The sequence below is a fragment of the Rattus rattus genome, chromosome 5 (genome assembly GCF_011064425.1).
Source record: "Rattus rattus isolate New Zealand chromosome 5, Rrattus_CSIRO_v1, whole genome shotgun sequence".
Lineage (NCBI taxonomy): Eukaryota > Metazoa > Chordata > Mammalia > Rodentia > Muridae > Rattus > Rattus rattus.
Genome location: NC_046158.1, coordinates 29,955,924 through 29,973,528, shown reverse-complemented (window position 1 = coordinate 29,973,528; position 17,605 = coordinate 29,955,924). Strand labels below are relative to the sequence as shown.

At 43.8% G+C, this 17,605-nt stretch overlaps 1 protein-coding gene across 1 annotated transcript in view; it reads left to right on the top strand.

Moving 5' to 3' along the window:
• Neb (nebulin) overlaps positions 1-17,605 on the top strand; it is a 188,264-nt gene that overhangs the window by 137,945 nt on the left and 32,714 nt on the right. The window contains exons 113-132 of the mRNA XM_032903283.1: positions 353-460; positions 972-1,076; positions 1,177-1,281; positions 2,204-2,302; positions 2,677-2,787; positions 3,373-3,477; positions 4,065-4,169; positions 4,594-4,698; positions 6,665-6,769; positions 6,906-7,010; positions 7,733-7,837; positions 8,990-9,094; positions 10,384-10,488; positions 12,627-12,731; positions 13,060-13,167; positions 14,237-14,341; positions 15,749-15,853; positions 16,209-16,313; positions 16,957-17,061; positions 17,152-17,262. Coding sequence (XP_032759174.1) covers positions 353-460; positions 972-1,076; positions 1,177-1,281; positions 2,204-2,302; positions 2,677-2,787; positions 3,373-3,477; positions 4,065-4,169; positions 4,594-4,698; positions 6,665-6,769; positions 6,906-7,010; positions 7,733-7,837; positions 8,990-9,094; positions 10,384-10,488; positions 12,627-12,731; positions 13,060-13,167; positions 14,237-14,341; positions 15,749-15,853; positions 16,209-16,313; positions 16,957-17,061; positions 17,152-17,262 — 2,112 coding nt within the window. The remainder of the gene's footprint in view (positions 1-352; positions 461-971; positions 1,077-1,176; positions 1,282-2,203; positions 2,303-2,676; positions 2,788-3,372; positions 3,478-4,064; positions 4,170-4,593; positions 4,699-6,664; positions 6,770-6,905; positions 7,011-7,732; positions 7,838-8,989; positions 9,095-10,383; positions 10,489-12,626; positions 12,732-13,059; positions 13,168-14,236; positions 14,342-15,748; positions 15,854-16,208; positions 16,314-16,956; positions 17,062-17,151; positions 17,263-17,605) is intronic.

The following is a 17,605-nucleotide window of genomic DNA, read 5'->3' as shown; positions in this document are numbered from 1 at the left end:
AGACCATATTAAAATCATTGGGGCCAGTGAGACAGCTCAGAGGGCAAAAGCATATGCCATGCGAACTGGCACCAGGTCTGACTCCAGAGCCCATGAAAGAGGAAACAGATCCCAGAAATTGGCCCTCTGGCTCCGTATGCACGCCATACACGTTCTTTACCCACAGGCATACATCATGCACATACACGCAATAATAAAGAAATAACATTTAATTTACGTCAAGGATTAGCTCTTACAGTTGATGTTTAAAGCATAAATTTCAAATCAAGGCACAGTCTCTTTTCTAATTGAGAGATACAGTATGGTTCTTTGTTTAGCCATCACTGATTTCCATCTGGCTTTGTTTTCTCAGTTTAAGTACAAAGAAGCCTATGAACACATCAAGGCAAATGGCTACACGCTTGGACCCAAGGACGTCCCATTTGTCCATGTCCGGAGAGTCAACAACGTTACTAGTGAGGTACCGTGAACACGCATTCTCTGGGAAAAACACTGAATTTCAAAATCATGGCTTTGGACAACAGGATGAGGACCATATTTTAGTTTTGTTGCCCCTTTTAGTGGGTGGGGTTTTTTTTTCTATTAGTTAAATCATTGTAGAGGCTTGGTTCCACAGACTATGCTGAGCTTTTTATTTTTCTAAAGAAATGATTCATTTTGGTATTTGTGTTAAATCTTTTGATTGTGTTTGTGTCTGGCACACCACCCTGATTCTCATCAGCTCTATTTGTATATCTGCCCTAATAAACAGCCATCGCATGGAATATAGACTATGTTGTACTCAGAATTCTTCACCTAAATGAAAGAAGCATTTTCTCTCATTCTAATCTCAAATCATTTTGTCATCCCCAAGTTTCCTCTCTTGGTCCTTTGTGTAAAGTAATTAATTGTTTGTTTAGTTTGTTTAATTGTTGTAAGATGCCCTTGTGATCCGGCCGTAAACAGTTAGAATGCTTTCTCCTTCGCTGCAGAGACTATATCGAGAACTGTATCACAAACTGAAAGACAAGATACATACAACTCCAGACACACCTGAAATCCGCCAAGTCAAGAAGACACAAGAGGCTGTCAGTGAGGTAAGAGTGTGGGGAGCAGAGAGACCATCTGTCCAGGGAGCAATGCTGGCCCTTTGCTCTCTAACATTACTATGTTCTCCCCTGCCCCCTCCCGCTTTAGTTGATCTACAAATCAGACTTCTTCAAGATGCAGGGACACATGATCTCGCTGCCATACACACCCCAAGTGTTGCACTGTCGCTACGTGGGAGACATCACCAGTGACGTAAGCATCTTGTAGACTCTTTCTAAAGGAGTCCTACCAAGAAGTAACATCGCTTTCAACATTTAAGATATTCGGTGTGGGCTTTGAAAAACCTTTACCACTGCATATTTCTTAATGAAATGTACAATTTGGAGGTAAAATTGTGAGGAAATTCCCACATTTTTCTGGCCACAGGAAAAGTCATGAGAAACCCAGAGGAGGAACAGGGATGGCCTGCTTGTTCAGTGACCGTCATTCTATGTCAACATAAGATCTTCACCAACTACTCCTACTGTTCTTGTGTCCTGTGTCCTTGGTCATATTAGGTTTCTTTCGCTCCTGATCCTGTGGGCACTCCCTCTTAGCATCTTCTACCGCCATTAAAACCAAAAACAAACAGACAAAAGCTTCTTAAATATCTCCTTTTCCTGGTAGACCCACCCATTGAATCTGCACATTTTTCCCCAGACAGGCTAACACAATATCACTGTTCTCCCTTTGGCTCAGGATTGAAGATTTAACTTACAGTTTGGAAGCAGGCAGTGTAAGAAATGAAGGTATACATGTTGAATCAAGCTGAAAATTCGAGTGCCCCCTCTATCTGTAGACGAAATCTTCCATAGACCATCAATGGATGTATCAAACCATGACTCTACTACATACGCTTGATAAAGTTTAAATTGTGAATAAGGCACACAATATTAAGCTTAACAACTAATAATACAGTAAAGTGGCCATAACAATATACTAAAATAAAAGATATAAGTGCACAAACCGCTTTTTTCTGGAATTTTCTATTTCGTAGTTTTACATAACAGTCGACAATTGAAAACTGAAACCACAGAGAGCAAAACGGTGCACCAATAAAGAAGTGTGGCTGTCTGTGTCTTTTTGTCTTATGTTTACACTGGCTCATAACCAGCTGTCTGCTTTTGCCCTGCAGATTAAATACAAAGAGGACCTGCAGATCTTGAAGGGACTTGGCTGCTTCCTGTATGACACTCCTGACATGGTCCGCTCCCGGCACCTAAGGAAACTCTGGGTGAGGACACACCTTCACAGTACACAGCTTGTGGCCATACACCCCATTGCTAGCTTCCAGTCAGGGGAAGAGCAGAAAGAATCTTAGGCCTACATCTACTTTTGAGGAGGAATTTGCCATCAACCCACTTAAGTAGGTCATAATTTACTTATGATCTGTGCCTGTCATAAAGGTAATGAATCCAAGTGATGGATGTTTTTGTTCTTGTTTCGTTCCCCCAAGAGGGGAAAAAGGGGTGGAAGTGATTGAGACTTTTAGCATCCCAGGACACATTTAGAGCCTTCTCAGATTGCATATGACAGCCATTTGGAAGAGATGACACACGGTCCCTTAAATGACTAACCAACTTGCGTTTCTGACTTTCTTCTTCTAAGTCGAATTACCTGTACACGGATAAAGCCAGGAAGATGCGAGACAAATACAAAGTGGTGCTTGACACCCCAGAGTACAGAAAAGTGCAGGAACTGAAGACACATCTGAGTGAGGTAAGGGGGCATCGTTTACCACTACACGGGAGGCAGACAGACCAGACGGACTGAGCTACTCAAGACTCTCGGTTTCTGTCTATGATGATCAGTACCCACTGATGACAGGGAAAGGATGTCCCTTCTGTGCTTGACTGTAGTGTCCCAATGTCTGTGCAAATCAGTTGGCTCTAGTTATTTTTCTCTTCTTGTAAAAAGGACATTAATAGTTGCCTGTCTATAACTAGGGTGAGTAAGAGGCTTGACAGGACTTTATAGCTTAGAAAGTCTTTGTCTTAAACAGTTGTCTACAAACTAACATTAACTCGAGTTTTTCTGTCTCGAGTATGGGACCAAGAATACTGCAACAGGGTAATTGACTATTGGGCAGCTTGATGCAATGTCTGCTGTGTTGATGCAATGGTGAGGAGGGAGAGAGAGTTCAGGAGGCAAACACTCCGGAACCATCAGTTTAGAAGGAAGAAACTTAGCCAGTTGCAGCAGCGGCTCACCTGCCTTACCCACAAGCAAGCAGTCAGGGAACCCACAGAACACTGGCCATGCCAGCAAAAAGGAAGTGACAGAGGTGTCTCGTTTTGCTTCTAGCTGGTTTACAGAGCCTCAGGCAAGAAGCAGAAGTCCATCTTCACTTCAGTTCCCGATACCCCTGACCTTCTAAGAGCCAAGCGAGGACAGAAGCTTCAGAGTCAGGTAATGCCTATGATTAATGAAAATTGATTAATCTTCCATGAGGGAGTCATGTCTACCTGACCGTCCTGGGCTGGTAGCTGACTGAGTTGATTGTCCTTGCTGCAGCCTATATCCACAAATATCGCAGTTTTCTTTGGGACTACCATAACTGCTCTTGGGTTTTCACAGGCAAAGGGTACCCTGTCTTCTGTGTTAAGGGCTGTCTAATTTTGTCCTCAGATGAGTGGTCATGAGCTCTAAGTAGTAAAAGTGGTTCTTTGCTCACTTCAAGAATGTGTCTGAAACTGTCACATATGCAGGCAAAGTTAAGGGGAGAGGATGCTGATGGATCTCTCAGAATCTGCTTATTCTTCCACTGGCATTCTTTATCACATGGCTTTACACTGGATCAAGTGCAGCAGAAGGACTGTTAGACAGATGGTTCCTGGATATGTGTTTTTAAATGTCATGTCCAGAGAAACAAGTTCACAAACACATACACCAACAACCTTAGACAACCAAACACACAGACCTAGATAAAGACTCTCAAGGAAGAGGACAGACTGAAGCTTCATCTCTAATTCCTCCTCTGCTCTCTTATTACCCAGTATCTCTATGTTGAGCTTGCCACTAAAGAGAGACCCCACCACCACGCTGGAAATCAGACCACAGCCTTGCAACACGCTAAAGATGTGAAGGACATGGTCAGCGAGGTAAGATGAGAACTCCATAGCAACCCGTCCGTTAGCTAAGAAATACTTCCAAGCCTTTACCTGCTACTTCAGTGAGACTTTGCCCACTGCCGAGTGTGCTCACCATCACCCAGACACAGAAGCTGTGCTCCAAGAATGAGAAGCGCTGTGCCTTTCCCTTAGATTTGTGACTTGGGTGTGAATTGGAAAGGGTTAAAACTCGAACTTGGGCTGGTGCCGTGGTGCTACTGGAAAAGCACTTGCAGGAGAAGCCTGATGCCTGGAGTTCAATCCCCACATAAAATTGGGAAGAGGACCAACCCACATAGTTATTCTCAGACTCCATGCATCTGCCACATGCATGTATATACACACACAAACACGCCACAATAATTGTAATGACATTTAAACTTGCTTGTCTCTCTCTTCTCTTTCTATACCTTAGAAAAAGTACAAGATTCAGTATGAAAAGATGAAGGACAAGTATACACCAGTTGCAGATACGCCAATCCTCATCAGAGCCAAGAGAGCTTACTGGAACGCCAGCGATGTAAGTGCCTCTTCTTCCTTCTCCTGCTGTGACTGGGAGAGCTGTTCTGTCACAGCCATAGCTCAAAGTCATTGCCCACAACATGGATCAGGAAAGAACACACACAGAGAGAGAGAGAGAGAGAGAGAGAGAGAGAGAGAGAGAGAGAGAGAGAGAGCGCATCACTCCAACCAAGTAGCTAAGAACTGTGTTGAGATGCTGCAAGCTATTCGTTATCTCCTGGGCAACAGCATGACCCCTCCTTGTAGTTCTTGGGTGGTAACCTAGAGATACTTGATAGCTAATTTATTTAGACATAAAATCATGGTCTTGGGTGCAAAAAAAACCCCACAGATTTGATTCATTGCCTGTTCTTCAGTTCTATATAACTCGTCTAATTTTTCTATATGTGAAATAGGATGAGAAACATGGTAATGAGGTAAGACTACACACAAAAGAAATGTGAATAATGAGTCTGTTACACTTCTGAGCTTGTTAGCGCTTGGAAAATGTTCTCTCTCTTCTCCTAATTGCCTACTGTAGAGTGTGTGAGGGCCAGGACACAGTAGCTAGAATCAAAGGGGGGACTTCTTTGTCCACCTTATGAGGGGAAAGTGTGCCTTCTACTGGTAACGAGTTTATGTGTTTCCGAAGATAGGAATATTAGTCTGCTTGAGGGGGGGCCTTCTGGTTTTTGAGTGCCTCAGAACTCAACTGCAGATTTGCAATATCTATTGCCAAAACTCTTAGTGGATTGGACAACTGGACTTAAACCTATCGGAAAGCCCCAGCCAGCCGTACATATCCACATTAGAGCTCTAGATCTCATGGCTGCGTAAGGTAATTACTAGGAAAAAGACAATTCTACTGAGTGCTTAAAGTGCAAGTTGAGAAAACCACAGGTTTATTTCAAAAACCTATCCTTCAGTACAGTCTCAGTCTTTGGCATCCCCTGTCTTTATCATTCCAGGATACAGCTGAGTTTCTCCCATTTTGTTTTGTTGATTAGGCTTTTACTTTTGTACCCCCAGGTGGCCTCTCACTGTGTAGCCCAGATTAGCCTCAAACTCACTACAGTCTCTCCCAAGTCCTGAGAGTACAGTTTGAGCCACTGTGACCAATACTTGTCGATATAACTTGTATTAAATTTAATTTTCTTTGCGCTGGAGTGGCCATGCACTGAAATTGATCCCAGGGTCCGACTTGCCCTAGAGCTGCCCCCATGGCAATTTTTATATCCTTAACCTTTAACAGTTCTCGGCACTAATTCTAAGAAACCTAAATCTTTAAAATCACCCCAGTGCCACAGGATGTTAGATTTCATGTATCAAACATGGCTGGACCCACAAGCTCATTTTCTGACATCACCCATGTGAAGAACAAAATATTTCAGAAAACGCATCTTTCACTGCATGCTTGCTCAGGCAGCCGCCTAGAGAAGCGTCTGTCTTATGCAGATGAGACATCATGTCGCAAACACAACAGTCATAATAAAGTGAAATTTCAAGACCGCTTAGAAAAGTATTTTAACAGCAGGAGGTGGGAGCCAAGACATTATTAATATGTCTTAGACAAAGCAAGGCTATGGTCTTCGCTGTTGTTTATTTCCTCCTCATCCCCAAAATAAATTCTTTAACATTGACATTTTTTTAAGTTAAGTAGTCTTTGATTTAAAGAAAAAGAGCAAAGACGTAAGAGAATTCTAGCCTGCCCATGGTTTTGCCCATCATTATCAACATTCAGATATTTACCACAACCATGAACCATGGCTCCATCCATTGCGATTCCATCAATCCGTGTAACTTTTTTTAATTATGACGTTTTCTTTAGTGTCCTTTCCTCTTCCAACATCTGAAATGGCTTTTCAAGCTTTCCCCTAATTTTATTCATGGGGGAAATCTAAGAGAGCACAAGAGCTCAAACTGAACAGACCAGAGTTATTTAACGTGGTCATCTTCATAATCAGCGTTCTATTCTCTCTCAACAGCTTCGCTACAAAGAAACATTTCAAAAGACAAAAGGGAAATATCACACTGTGAAGGACGCCCTGGACATCGTGTATCATCGCAAAGTCACCGATGACATCAGTAAAGTATGTCCCTGGATGTGAATGCTTGAAATGGGTTCTGTGACCCAACACCTTTTTTTTTTTTTTAAAGCAGTCTCGCTTTTCTAAAACTACAGGGAGATGTGATTTGCATTAACTTTGAGTCGACTTTCTACAACAGGTGAAATACAAGGAAAACTACATGAGCCAGCTGGGAATCTGGAGTTCCATTCCTGATCGCCCAGAACATTTCCACCACCGGGCAGTCACTGATGCCGTCAGCGATGTGAGTATTATCGTCAATTTTCACAGAGAAATCCATGCTCCCCTGCATGAAAACTGCTGCAACACTCGCCCAGTTTTGCAGGGGTAGGGAGTAGATATCTCATGCCAAGGTACATGAGAAACAGTGAATGAATGTGTTGGGTTCAAAGGATAACTTGTTGGTTTTCCCACTACCATTAGAGTTCTTTGTGGCGTCTAGCTGGCCCCACTTCCATAGATTTTAGATCGTGGGGATGGTTATTCAAGTCAGAAAGTTTAATTACTAAGTGACTAACTAAGCCAGAGCTTAGGAGAAGAAAAATTATATTCAAATTTGTCATCCTATGTCCTCTATGTCACCCTATGCCTTCCTCTATGACTCAAAGCATAGTCTGTGCCTATCTTGGATCCTTTGAAGAGAATGCAACGGAAAGCAAGGCCCCTTTCACTGGTCTGCATGAAAGCTTAGCTGCCAAGCCAATGCTTTTCTCTATAGAAAAGTTTACTGGTTAAGATTGATTTTAGTCAATAGTAAAAATGAAAATTTCTAAGTATTACAAAAAATAGTCATAAGAAGAAGCCAGTAACTCTGGGAATTCCTTTAAACAAAGCAGGCTATTTTAAATCTTCCTTACTTGACAAACTTTGGGAATCAGAGTTTCCAACTTGTTCACTTGGATGGCTCCTAACCTATCACTATTAGAGATGAGTTACTAAAACGCCTTGATGCTCCTCTTCTCGTAGGTGAAATATAAAGAAGATTTGACCTGGCTTAAAGGCATTGGCTGCTATGCCTATGACACCCCTGACTTGGCACTAGCTGAACAGAACAAGACTCTCTACAGCAAGGTATACCTGTCTTCCCCATGAGAACAGCTTCATCATTAAATATAGAGCTGAGCTCACAGAGATGAGCACTATGGGAAAGCCTTTTGTAGCCTCATCTCTGTCCTCACTTCCAGACCCTGTAACGAACCCCCATGCTGAAATCTTCACTTTCTAGATATTTTCAAGTTTGTTTTGGTTTGGTTTTTGACTGGGTCTTACTATGTAGCCTGGGCTGGCCTAGAACTCACTCTGTGTATTGAGTAGCTGGCCTTGAAATCACAGAGCCCTGGATCTCTCTGCCTCCTGAAGAGCTAGGATTAAAGGCATGTGCAGTCATGTCTGGCTAGAGATTTCTTTAGTGCTGATCTCATTCACTGGAGTTTATTTGTATTTGCTGAAAAATTATCTAGTATGACTATTCCTGACTATTCCGGAATTCCCTCTCATGATGTGTAGGGATAACTCGCCCAACTAAAGCATTAATACAGCAATAAATATCAAGTGTGGCTATTTTAATCTACAGTGTGGTATATGAGGTGAATTACAGTTTGGGGGGGTCCTCATTTTCCTACTTAAAAAAATAAAGCAGTTGAATTTTCCTTTAAAATAAAAATCATCCAGTTTATGATAGGTGCCAGACAGAAGATATTTTACAGTAGACTTGCTGGGTCGCATGTATTATAGCATCTATTTTCTTCGTTAGAATCGTTTAAACTTACATTTAAAAACATTCTTAATTTGTAGAACTGATTACAAACAGGTTGCAGGGTAACTAGGTCATTACCCACTCTGCTCTGAAAAACTTTAATCATCTGATTAGTTGCTAGGAAACTATAGTCTAACTAATGAACTAAAGACTGCTTTCACGTGGCCCATCAAAATACATTAAAGTAGAATCATTGTACTATGCCAAAACAGAGAAGAAAAGGCTTTAGGCCTTTGATCAATATGGAATTTGTATCTGGTGATCATCTAGTGGGTGGTTTATACTAGGTATTTAGGACTATTTTCAAGATGTCAGTCCCTCTTTTCCCAATGCTCCAGGAAATAAGAAAAAAATAAACTCGATAAAGACTTGTTAGCTCTGTGAATGCATCATTTCAAGTGTTAAGATAAAGAACATTGCTCCTTAAGATTGGATACACAATCAAATAATTATGTTCTTTCCCGCAGTATAAGTATAAAGAAGTATTTGAAAGAACAAAGTCAAACTTCAAGTATGTTGCTGACTGTCCAATTAACAGGCATTTCAAGTACGCAACTCAGTTGATGAACGAGGTACGTACAACCAATTTGATTAAACCTATTTGGTTCTCTTAAGAAATCTGCAGGGCTATTTCATTAAAACCTAATATATACCATGACAGGAAATCTGTTCTAAATGTTCCTTCCGAATAAGGTCTTGGAAAGACTGTACAATGTCACTATCTGGTAGACTCTGCCCAAACTTTGAGTAGATACACGTTCACCTTCACCTCTGTAACACAGTCTTAAGGTGCCAGAGAGAGGAGGAAGGATTTTGTGGATGATCCGCTAAATGCCTTTAACCCATGTAAAGCTTGGAGACCTAGATGGTCAAGGTTGATTCAGTAGCCCCACAAAGGCACCAAAGTGGAAGTGGTCAGAACCCTGACACCCTCAGTGGGGATAGTTGTGTGAATCATGCATTCAGATACATTACTGTTACTCCCACGGAATTGGATGCATACCGGTATCTATTTACACCTCCCTCTATATTCTACTCCATCTTCCCTATACCGTTTTTACAATGATGTAATTTGAATATTATTCGAGCGAGCCCAAATCATCAAGCTGTGAGCCCTAAATTGGGAAGTTTTTATAATGTTTAGATGTTTTCATAACTAAACTTATGCTTTTCTGCTTTCAGATAATCCATGGACTTGCATAAGTTCAAACACATTAGAATATTACTAGAGGGGCACTAACAATAAGACTGTAGCCAGCGGTGCATTTCCGTGTGGCCTTTGCCAATTTCAGTTCATTTTTTGTTTAATTACTTCATTCCAACACATTTCCAGGCAGGAAAACTCTAACACCAACACCATCAGCAGCTTCCTAGGACAGTCTTGATATATTTTGTTTTTCCTGTTTCATGAATAATTTCCAGGTATCTTTTAAATCATCAAGTAAATCAGTACAGTTTTCCTTGAGTAAACCTAGTTACAATTTTGGATATTAGAGTTAGTTACACCTCTGTATAGCATTAATTATACTTTTAGACTCTTGCTGCCTTGTAGATGAAACTTGTAGATTATTGGCACCTCATTTTAAATACAGTGTAAGATTCCGTCCAGCCTGATGTCACTAACATGTATGATGAAAAGATAGAAACGTGACCCTACCATACCTCAGCTTGCTCTCTTCCAGGCCTCAGCCTCTCTCCGAAAAAATCTGTGTTCGCTTGTCATTCCTACTCTCTGTATGATCATCTAAACATTGTCCTGGGTATTGCTAGGTTTCAGACTCTCTGGAGTGTTCAGATTGAGACATTACCGTGTGCCCTCGATGTCATATTCTTGCTATAATTTAATATGATGTTTGAGCAGAAAAAATACAGAGCTGATTATGAGCAGCGGAAAGATAAATACCACCTGGTAGTCGATGAACCTAGACATCTGCTGGCTAAGACGGCAGGCGACCAGATCAGCCAGGTACTGTGATGAGGCCGGCAGCTCGGCCCAGACAGGACTGTGCTCCGATTTCTCCCAAGGTGTCGTCCCGTCTGCTGCAAGGATGTCATAGGCTCCGCCTATGATATTGGACTGTTCTGTTTCAAAATATCTGTCTAGCCACCCAAAGAGCCCGTGAGCTGTTTGAGTGTGCCAGTCAACGTTCTGTGTCCTCACTTGTGCGGTGGTGAAGGTGAAAACAGAAGCTGAGGGCCCTCTCCATTCTCTTCTTCTGCAGTACCCGTTTTGTTAACAGCAGCGGTAAACTGCAGATGGAGTTGTTAAAAACAAATTTTTAAAGTTACGGGAGAAAAAAGACAGAGGAGATCCCTACCCTACTCTTCTGTTCTGATGATGTCCTCTCCATAAGGCAATCAGGGTGGTGACATACATACTGTTTACCTCTGTCCTCCCCATTTGCGAGGGTTGTGGAGGGTCAAAGCCTAAATATTTCCGGCCATTCTCCTTGCGCTCCCCACGGGGGCTTCACCACACAGCTCTGTGAGTACGCAAAGTGTGTTAAGCCTACATCTCTTCACTCAGAGGTGACTGGGATATAGAGCCATGTTCTTTCTGTCTTCATGAGTCTCTCTTGTGCTTCACTGCTCTTTGCATGGACAGAGAAAATATAAGTCTAGTGCCAAGATGCTTCTGAAACAAGGCTGTAATGAGATCCTGCGTCCAGATATGTTGACTGCTCTCTACAATACACACATGTGGAGTCAGGTAATGTCCAACAGGGTGTGAAGAAGCAGGCTTAGACCTTCGGCGCATCACCTTCTACGCTCTCATTGGCCCCCTGACCTGTGCCCCTGCTGCTTTCTCATGATAAAGCATATGAATGTTCATTCCTTAGAAGTAAAATCTGATCATGGCCGGGTGTGCCGGGCAGCCATTGTCTGCACATCTAAGGCTCAGAAATCCTCAAAGGTCAGCGAGTCTCCATGCATTTTTTTCAAATTGATAAATATAACATTTACTGAATTTTTTTTTAGTGTTTGCTTTGAAAGGCAGATTGCTTAGAAATTAAGGTTCTTTAGTAGATTAGCGGCTTTCAAAGGTCCGAATATTTAATGTTTTCTTCCAATTGCCCCATTGCTCAGCTCTCACTGCAACTGTTTTAGAGAGTTGGGGCTAGCCATGTAGGCCCTGGACATTGGCCATATTCACGTCAGTAACGTTGTCACCCAGTGAGGTCCACTGAGCATGCACTGCCACCTTTCTTACAGACCAGAAAGGAAATGTGGTAACTCAGTTACCCACATGAACGTTAATGAAATGCCACTGTCTTGGCCCAAGCCAAAAGGGCTCCAGCCAATCTTTCCTGTTAGCAGATTGCTTTGTAATCTTAATTTGTTGTCAAGTCAATATTTATGAAAAGGGATATGTTCTCATAAATATCCTTGGCCTTGATAGGATCATCAAAACACTATGCATGAAAGTTTGTTGGTCTCTGTATCTGTCCTGCTTTAAACAGCTTATCTGCATGACAAACAAAACCAGAAAAAAATGGGACTTGGAAATTTCCAAAAAAAAAAAAAATGCATTTTGGATGTGGGGGAGAGGGAAGGTGGGAGGACTGGGAGGAGTGGAGGGGGAGGGGAGGCTACAATTGGAATGTATTATATGAGAGAAGGATAAATGAGTAGATAGATCACAGATAGATGGGTGGGTGGGTTGGTGGGTGGGTGGGTAGATGGATGGATGGATAGATAGATAGGTAGATAGATAGATAGATGATAGATTAAAATCTAAAATACTTTAAAAGTCATATATACTCATTTTATTGGACATCTATTTTACTTGGACATAGAAAAATACCAATGTAATATGGAATGTTAGAGTGAGGTTGTCAGTTCAGAGAAGAGTCTAGCCTTCCTCTGAGATTTACTATACACATGCCCTTGGCTCAGGCTCCTAACCTCTGAGAGCCCCTTTGCTTCCGTGTCTATGAAATACATTGGAAAGCGTCTGTCCGTGCTACTACACTATGGCAATGAAATGCAAACGTTAGTAAACACCTCCAGTGAGCGAAGGCAGAAGCCACACTCTGGTATTGCATGAGATTTCTTTAGGACTTCTGTTCTTGAATGTAACTTGTCCTTTCCTCCATGATTTAGATCAAATACAGGAAAAAATATGAGAAGTCAAAGGACAAATTCACCTCCGTTGTGGACACCCCAGAGCACCTGCGCACCACAAAAGTCAACAAGCAAATCAGTGACGTAAGTAAAGGGCAAAGGGCCTACATCCTCAGGCTCAGCGCATGTGCCCAGGCCGGGCCCACTGTAGCCTGCCAGGTGTCTGAGAAGCGGCTGTGAGGGGTGGAAGGCAAGAGTGATACATGCCTACTGCACACAGGGCTCTTCTGTCATACGGAAGACTTATCATTCAAATCAGCAGGCAAGCCAGGAGACGCAGAGGCCTCAACAGACAGCCTCTCTATTGGGTTTATAAAATTGCCTTTCCTTCCTACTCACTTTCCATGTGTATTTTAAGTTGAAAATGGAGAAGCATGATGTTGTACCTTCCTGCTTTTCTGATCTGCTTCAGATACTTTATAAGCTGGAGTACAACAAGGCCAGACCCAGAGGCTACACCACCATCCATGACACACCCATGCTGCTGCATGTCCGCAAAGTGAAGGATGAAGTCAGTGATGTGAGTACCCGTCGTTAGCCCCTCTGTCTTGGACTTCCAATGTGATGTAGTAAACACCAGATGGTGACCTGTGGAAAAACCACTTGGCAACCTAGTGCCCTAAAGTGACAGCCCTCTGTCTTCCTTATGATTCTGGGTTGACTGGACACAGCAAAATAGGTCTCTTCCAAATGTTATTGGCCGACAACGGGGGGAGCGGGGGCACAGCTAGGCCAAGACTCAAGGTGGCTCTTCCAAGACCCAATCCCAGTGTATCAGAGCCACACCAATGTGGGTGTAAAGGGTAGGCAGATCCAGAGACATAAAGTGCAGTTGGAGAGAACTTAGTAGCAAGGCTTAGCCCAAGGCAGCAAGACAGAGCAGATCCCTACAGTTTGTATCAGAGGAAGAGACATGGGTCAGGTCAAAGGCAACTTTACCAGACCCAGGAATGTACCTGTTCCTCTTGAGATAAGGTCGGTTGGGCATGATGGCACATGTCTTTAATCCCAGCACTACAAAGGCAGAGGTAGGCAGGTCTCTGTGCATTCTATACCAGCCAGAACTGCGTAGTGAGAGCCCATCTCAACCAAAAGCAGACAAAACCAACCGCAAACAGTAATGTCAGAAGGTCCCTCCCTGGCACCAGCCAGTGGTTATAAAGGTCTATATGTCACTCCAATGATTTTCTCCAAGTGTTCTGCTAGGAAACATTGCAGGAAAAACTGAACTGGGTGGCCAGGGTGACCCTGGGACAGACGTGGCAGTTACAATCAAGCTGAGCATGGCTCTGTGAAGCTGAATGCACAGAGAGCCGTACTCACACAACTGACAGCCGATGGGCTTCTGTATAAATGAGGCCCCTTCTGTGCGTCTTTTCCATATTGCTTCCAGAGGTCATGAATTCAATTCCCAGCAACCACATGGTGGCTCACAACCATCTGTAATGGGATCTGATGCCCTCTTCTGCTGTGTCTGAAAACAGCGACAGTGCACTCATATAAATAAAATAAATAAATCTTTTTTTAAAAAATGTTTAATTAACTCCCTGGAGAAAAAAAACTAACTATGTCATTGTTGTCTCCCGTAGCTGAAATATAAGGAAGTTTACCAAAGGAATAAATCTAACTGCACCATCAAGCCGGATGCTGTCCACATCAAGGCAGCGAAAGATGCCTACAAAGTCAACACGAATGTAAGTCACACAGCTTTCCCTGTCCCCATCCAGCCTTCGTCCCCTTGTTGCAGTAACAGAATACCTTTGACTGGGTGATTTGCAGAAGTTATTTAAGTTATAAAGATAGTGAGGTCAAGCGTACGTGAGTAACTGTCGCTGTTCCCCTGACTGCATTCTCCCATGGCGGAGAGCAGATGGGGCCGGAGAGCAAGTGGAAAAGTCTGAGAGTGAAGGCTTGTTCTCCTGCAGCCTGAGTCGCAATCCCCCTGGAGGCTCTGCCTTCCGGGCCACAGGGCCTACTGAAGGTCTCAGCGTCCCCTGCCATCCCAGGGGCAGTGAAACCTCAGCACGAGTTTTGGAGATTGCTGTGGTTTGCCATTTAACTGTAGCAAGTGAGGTGGGGACTTAGCCACCTCAGCAAGTGACCTTGCAGATCTCTTCATGAGACGAAGCTCCGCCTGTCCAGATGAAGAGCTCGTCGCCAGGAGAACGAGTAGTGAACGATATTAAAAACCAAATGATTCTGCTCTTCGTGAAGGGGCATGAAGAGCCCAGGGTGGTCTCGCTAGGCCACACGCTACATCTCCCTAGTGTTTGTGGGGCAGATGAGTCCAGATGTTAGCTCTGAAACAAGGGCAGCGCTTTGGAGAGCACATCGGCATCTTTCAGTCTTTTCTCCATGCTCTCCTCTCGCCCTAAGCTCTGGTATCTGCTTCTGAAGGAGAGACCAGAGTCGCTAGCTGCTCTCAGGTACACTGTCTAGACGCTCCACTGGCTTCGATCTTCCCTATGTCAATAACATTTCTTTTGCTGGAACGCCCTAAATATCTCACCCACAGAAGCAACTCTGTGAGCTTAGATGGGCCCCGACTTCTTAAAACACATAAAATAGTGTCACAAAACGTTAGACATCCAACTGATTCTTGCTCATTCCAGAAGCATCCATTTCTAGGGGCAGGTAGATTGAGGTGTCACAGAGAAGCTGGCAAGAGTCTTAAGGATGCGCTGGTGGGCAATAAATGGGTAAACAGATGTGGAAGATGTGGGAAGGAAATGTAGGAAAATAGACTGTGGAATCTGGGTGGTGGCCGTATACCGTGTCTGTGATACTCTGGCCTCTTTTACAGAAATACCTGTAACTTATTCACAAGTCAGCAAGTAGTTAACAATGCAGGCGATGACGGCGGAGTTAAGGTAGACTGTGGAATCATTTCACCTGGAAGTGTTCCAAAGCTTCAGTACCAATTTGGGAGCAAAGAGGACACGAGTGACTGACAAGCTGCATAGAGCAGACAGTTTTATTGAGGGTTCTATGAGCTACGATTTGTGGAACGTTAACTGGCAAGCGTTCCCCCCCTCCCCTTGGGCCCTGCATATATGTGTTGACTCAGCCTGACTATTGTCTTTCTGTCACACTCAAACCAGCTGGACTACAAGAAGCAGTATGAGGCCAATAAAGCCTACTGGAAGTGGACGCCCGACCGCCCAGACTTCATCCAGGCCGCCAAGTCATCCCTGCAGCAAAGCGATGTAAGAGAGGAGACAGACCTGGGGCTGTCTCCAGCACTCACTGTCAGGGCACTTGCCCCAACTTATTTGGGCTCTAAATCGGAAGGAAGTTTGAGGGGAGAAGCAAGTTCATGAAACAAACCTGACCGTGGAGCCTGTCCTCTGACAACTGGTCCCAGGCATGGGGGCTCAGAGACCTGAAACTAGAGAGAGAGGGAGAGTTGGTCCCAGCCTTGGTTCCTGGGCTAGAAGGGATGGATCTAGCATATGGTAACAGTGAAAGGCCAGGAAGCCCCTCCCTTTACTCTGAGAATGGGTATTCCTTCTGAAGACGCCTCTCTGGTTTAATCAAATGACCTGCTTCCTCCTATCGTAGTTTGAATACAAGCTGGACCGAGAGTTTCTCAAGGGCTGCAAGCTTTCTGTCACTGACGATAAGGACATGGTGTTGGCCCTCAGGAACTCCTTAATAGAAAGCGATGTAAGTATCTGGCCTTCTACAGTGTCTACCCTGACTCAAGGCCATACTTGGTTTCTTCTACGGTGTGTATTCTGACTCAAGGCCATCTTGGGCAGCAGCAGTCTCCAGAAACATCCAGGACAGGACAGAAGTTTCATCTGTAGGTGCTCAGCTGTGATTCTAGCACATGCCGCTGCCCTCAGTGGCATCTGTGATGAGCTGGGTGCCGTCTATGAAATCCCGTTGAGCCTGGCATGGTTCTTGGCTTGTACTGCAGCCGGCAGTTAACACAGCACAGGGAATCTGAAAGACCGGCTGGATTCTGCCCTGAATCCTAAGTTTCTGTTCTGTGGGATCCTATTCTTCCTACTTTGTACCCACCACCTCTGTAAAGGAGGAAAGATTGTGTTTCTAGGCCCTGGTGGGTGTCAGGTGACATGTTTGAGAATGCTTTCAACTAAAGGCAAAGATTTACCGTGAGGTTTTCATCTTAATAAAAACCTCAAGTTGTCAGGAGAAACCCGTTTTGAACGAATGTTAAATCCTTCGGTGCGGTCCTGAGCGGTGGGACCCTCTCAGCTACTGTTGAGGGATTTGCGAACTGAATGAGCAAGATATTTTTTAAAAAGCTAAAAAAATGTACCCTCCCCTTCCACTCCCACAGCTGAAATACAAAGAGAAACACGTAAAGGAAAGGGGAACGTGTCATGCTGTGCCTGACACCCCACAGATCCTCTTGGCGAAGACTGTCAGCAATCTGGTGTCTGAGGTAACCCACCCACAGCCCATCTGCTTCCCTTCCACCTCAGGCTGAGGCCCCAAGCAGAGTCATTAACAAGCTCTTTGTGGATTCCTCCAGAACAAGTACAAGGACCATGTCAAGAAGCACCTGGCCCAGGGCTCATACACAACACTGCCAGAGACCAGGGACACAGTTCATGTCAAGGCAGTGACCAAGCACGTCAGTGATGTAAGTGGCCAGCCGCGGAGCTCTTGATGGCAACTATGAATTGGGTCAAGGACAGCCAGCCTCCTGCTTACAAACGCTTTCTTTTACGCATCTGCACTCCTAACCTGAGTCTATGAATCCTAACTCCAGTTTTATTTTAAGTGTATTGGTATTCCAGTTGTGCAGGTTGTAGCAGATGTGGGCTTTGTTCCATAGCACGTTTTGCAATATAAGGCATAACTAATGCTATGAGTGGGAAAAAGCAGTGCCGATCAAAAGTGGCCTCTGCTGTCATTAAGCAATGTTCAGTTTGAGAGCTAAAATCGCCTGGCGTACCTCAGGAGTCTCTGCCAGTGCACTGCAT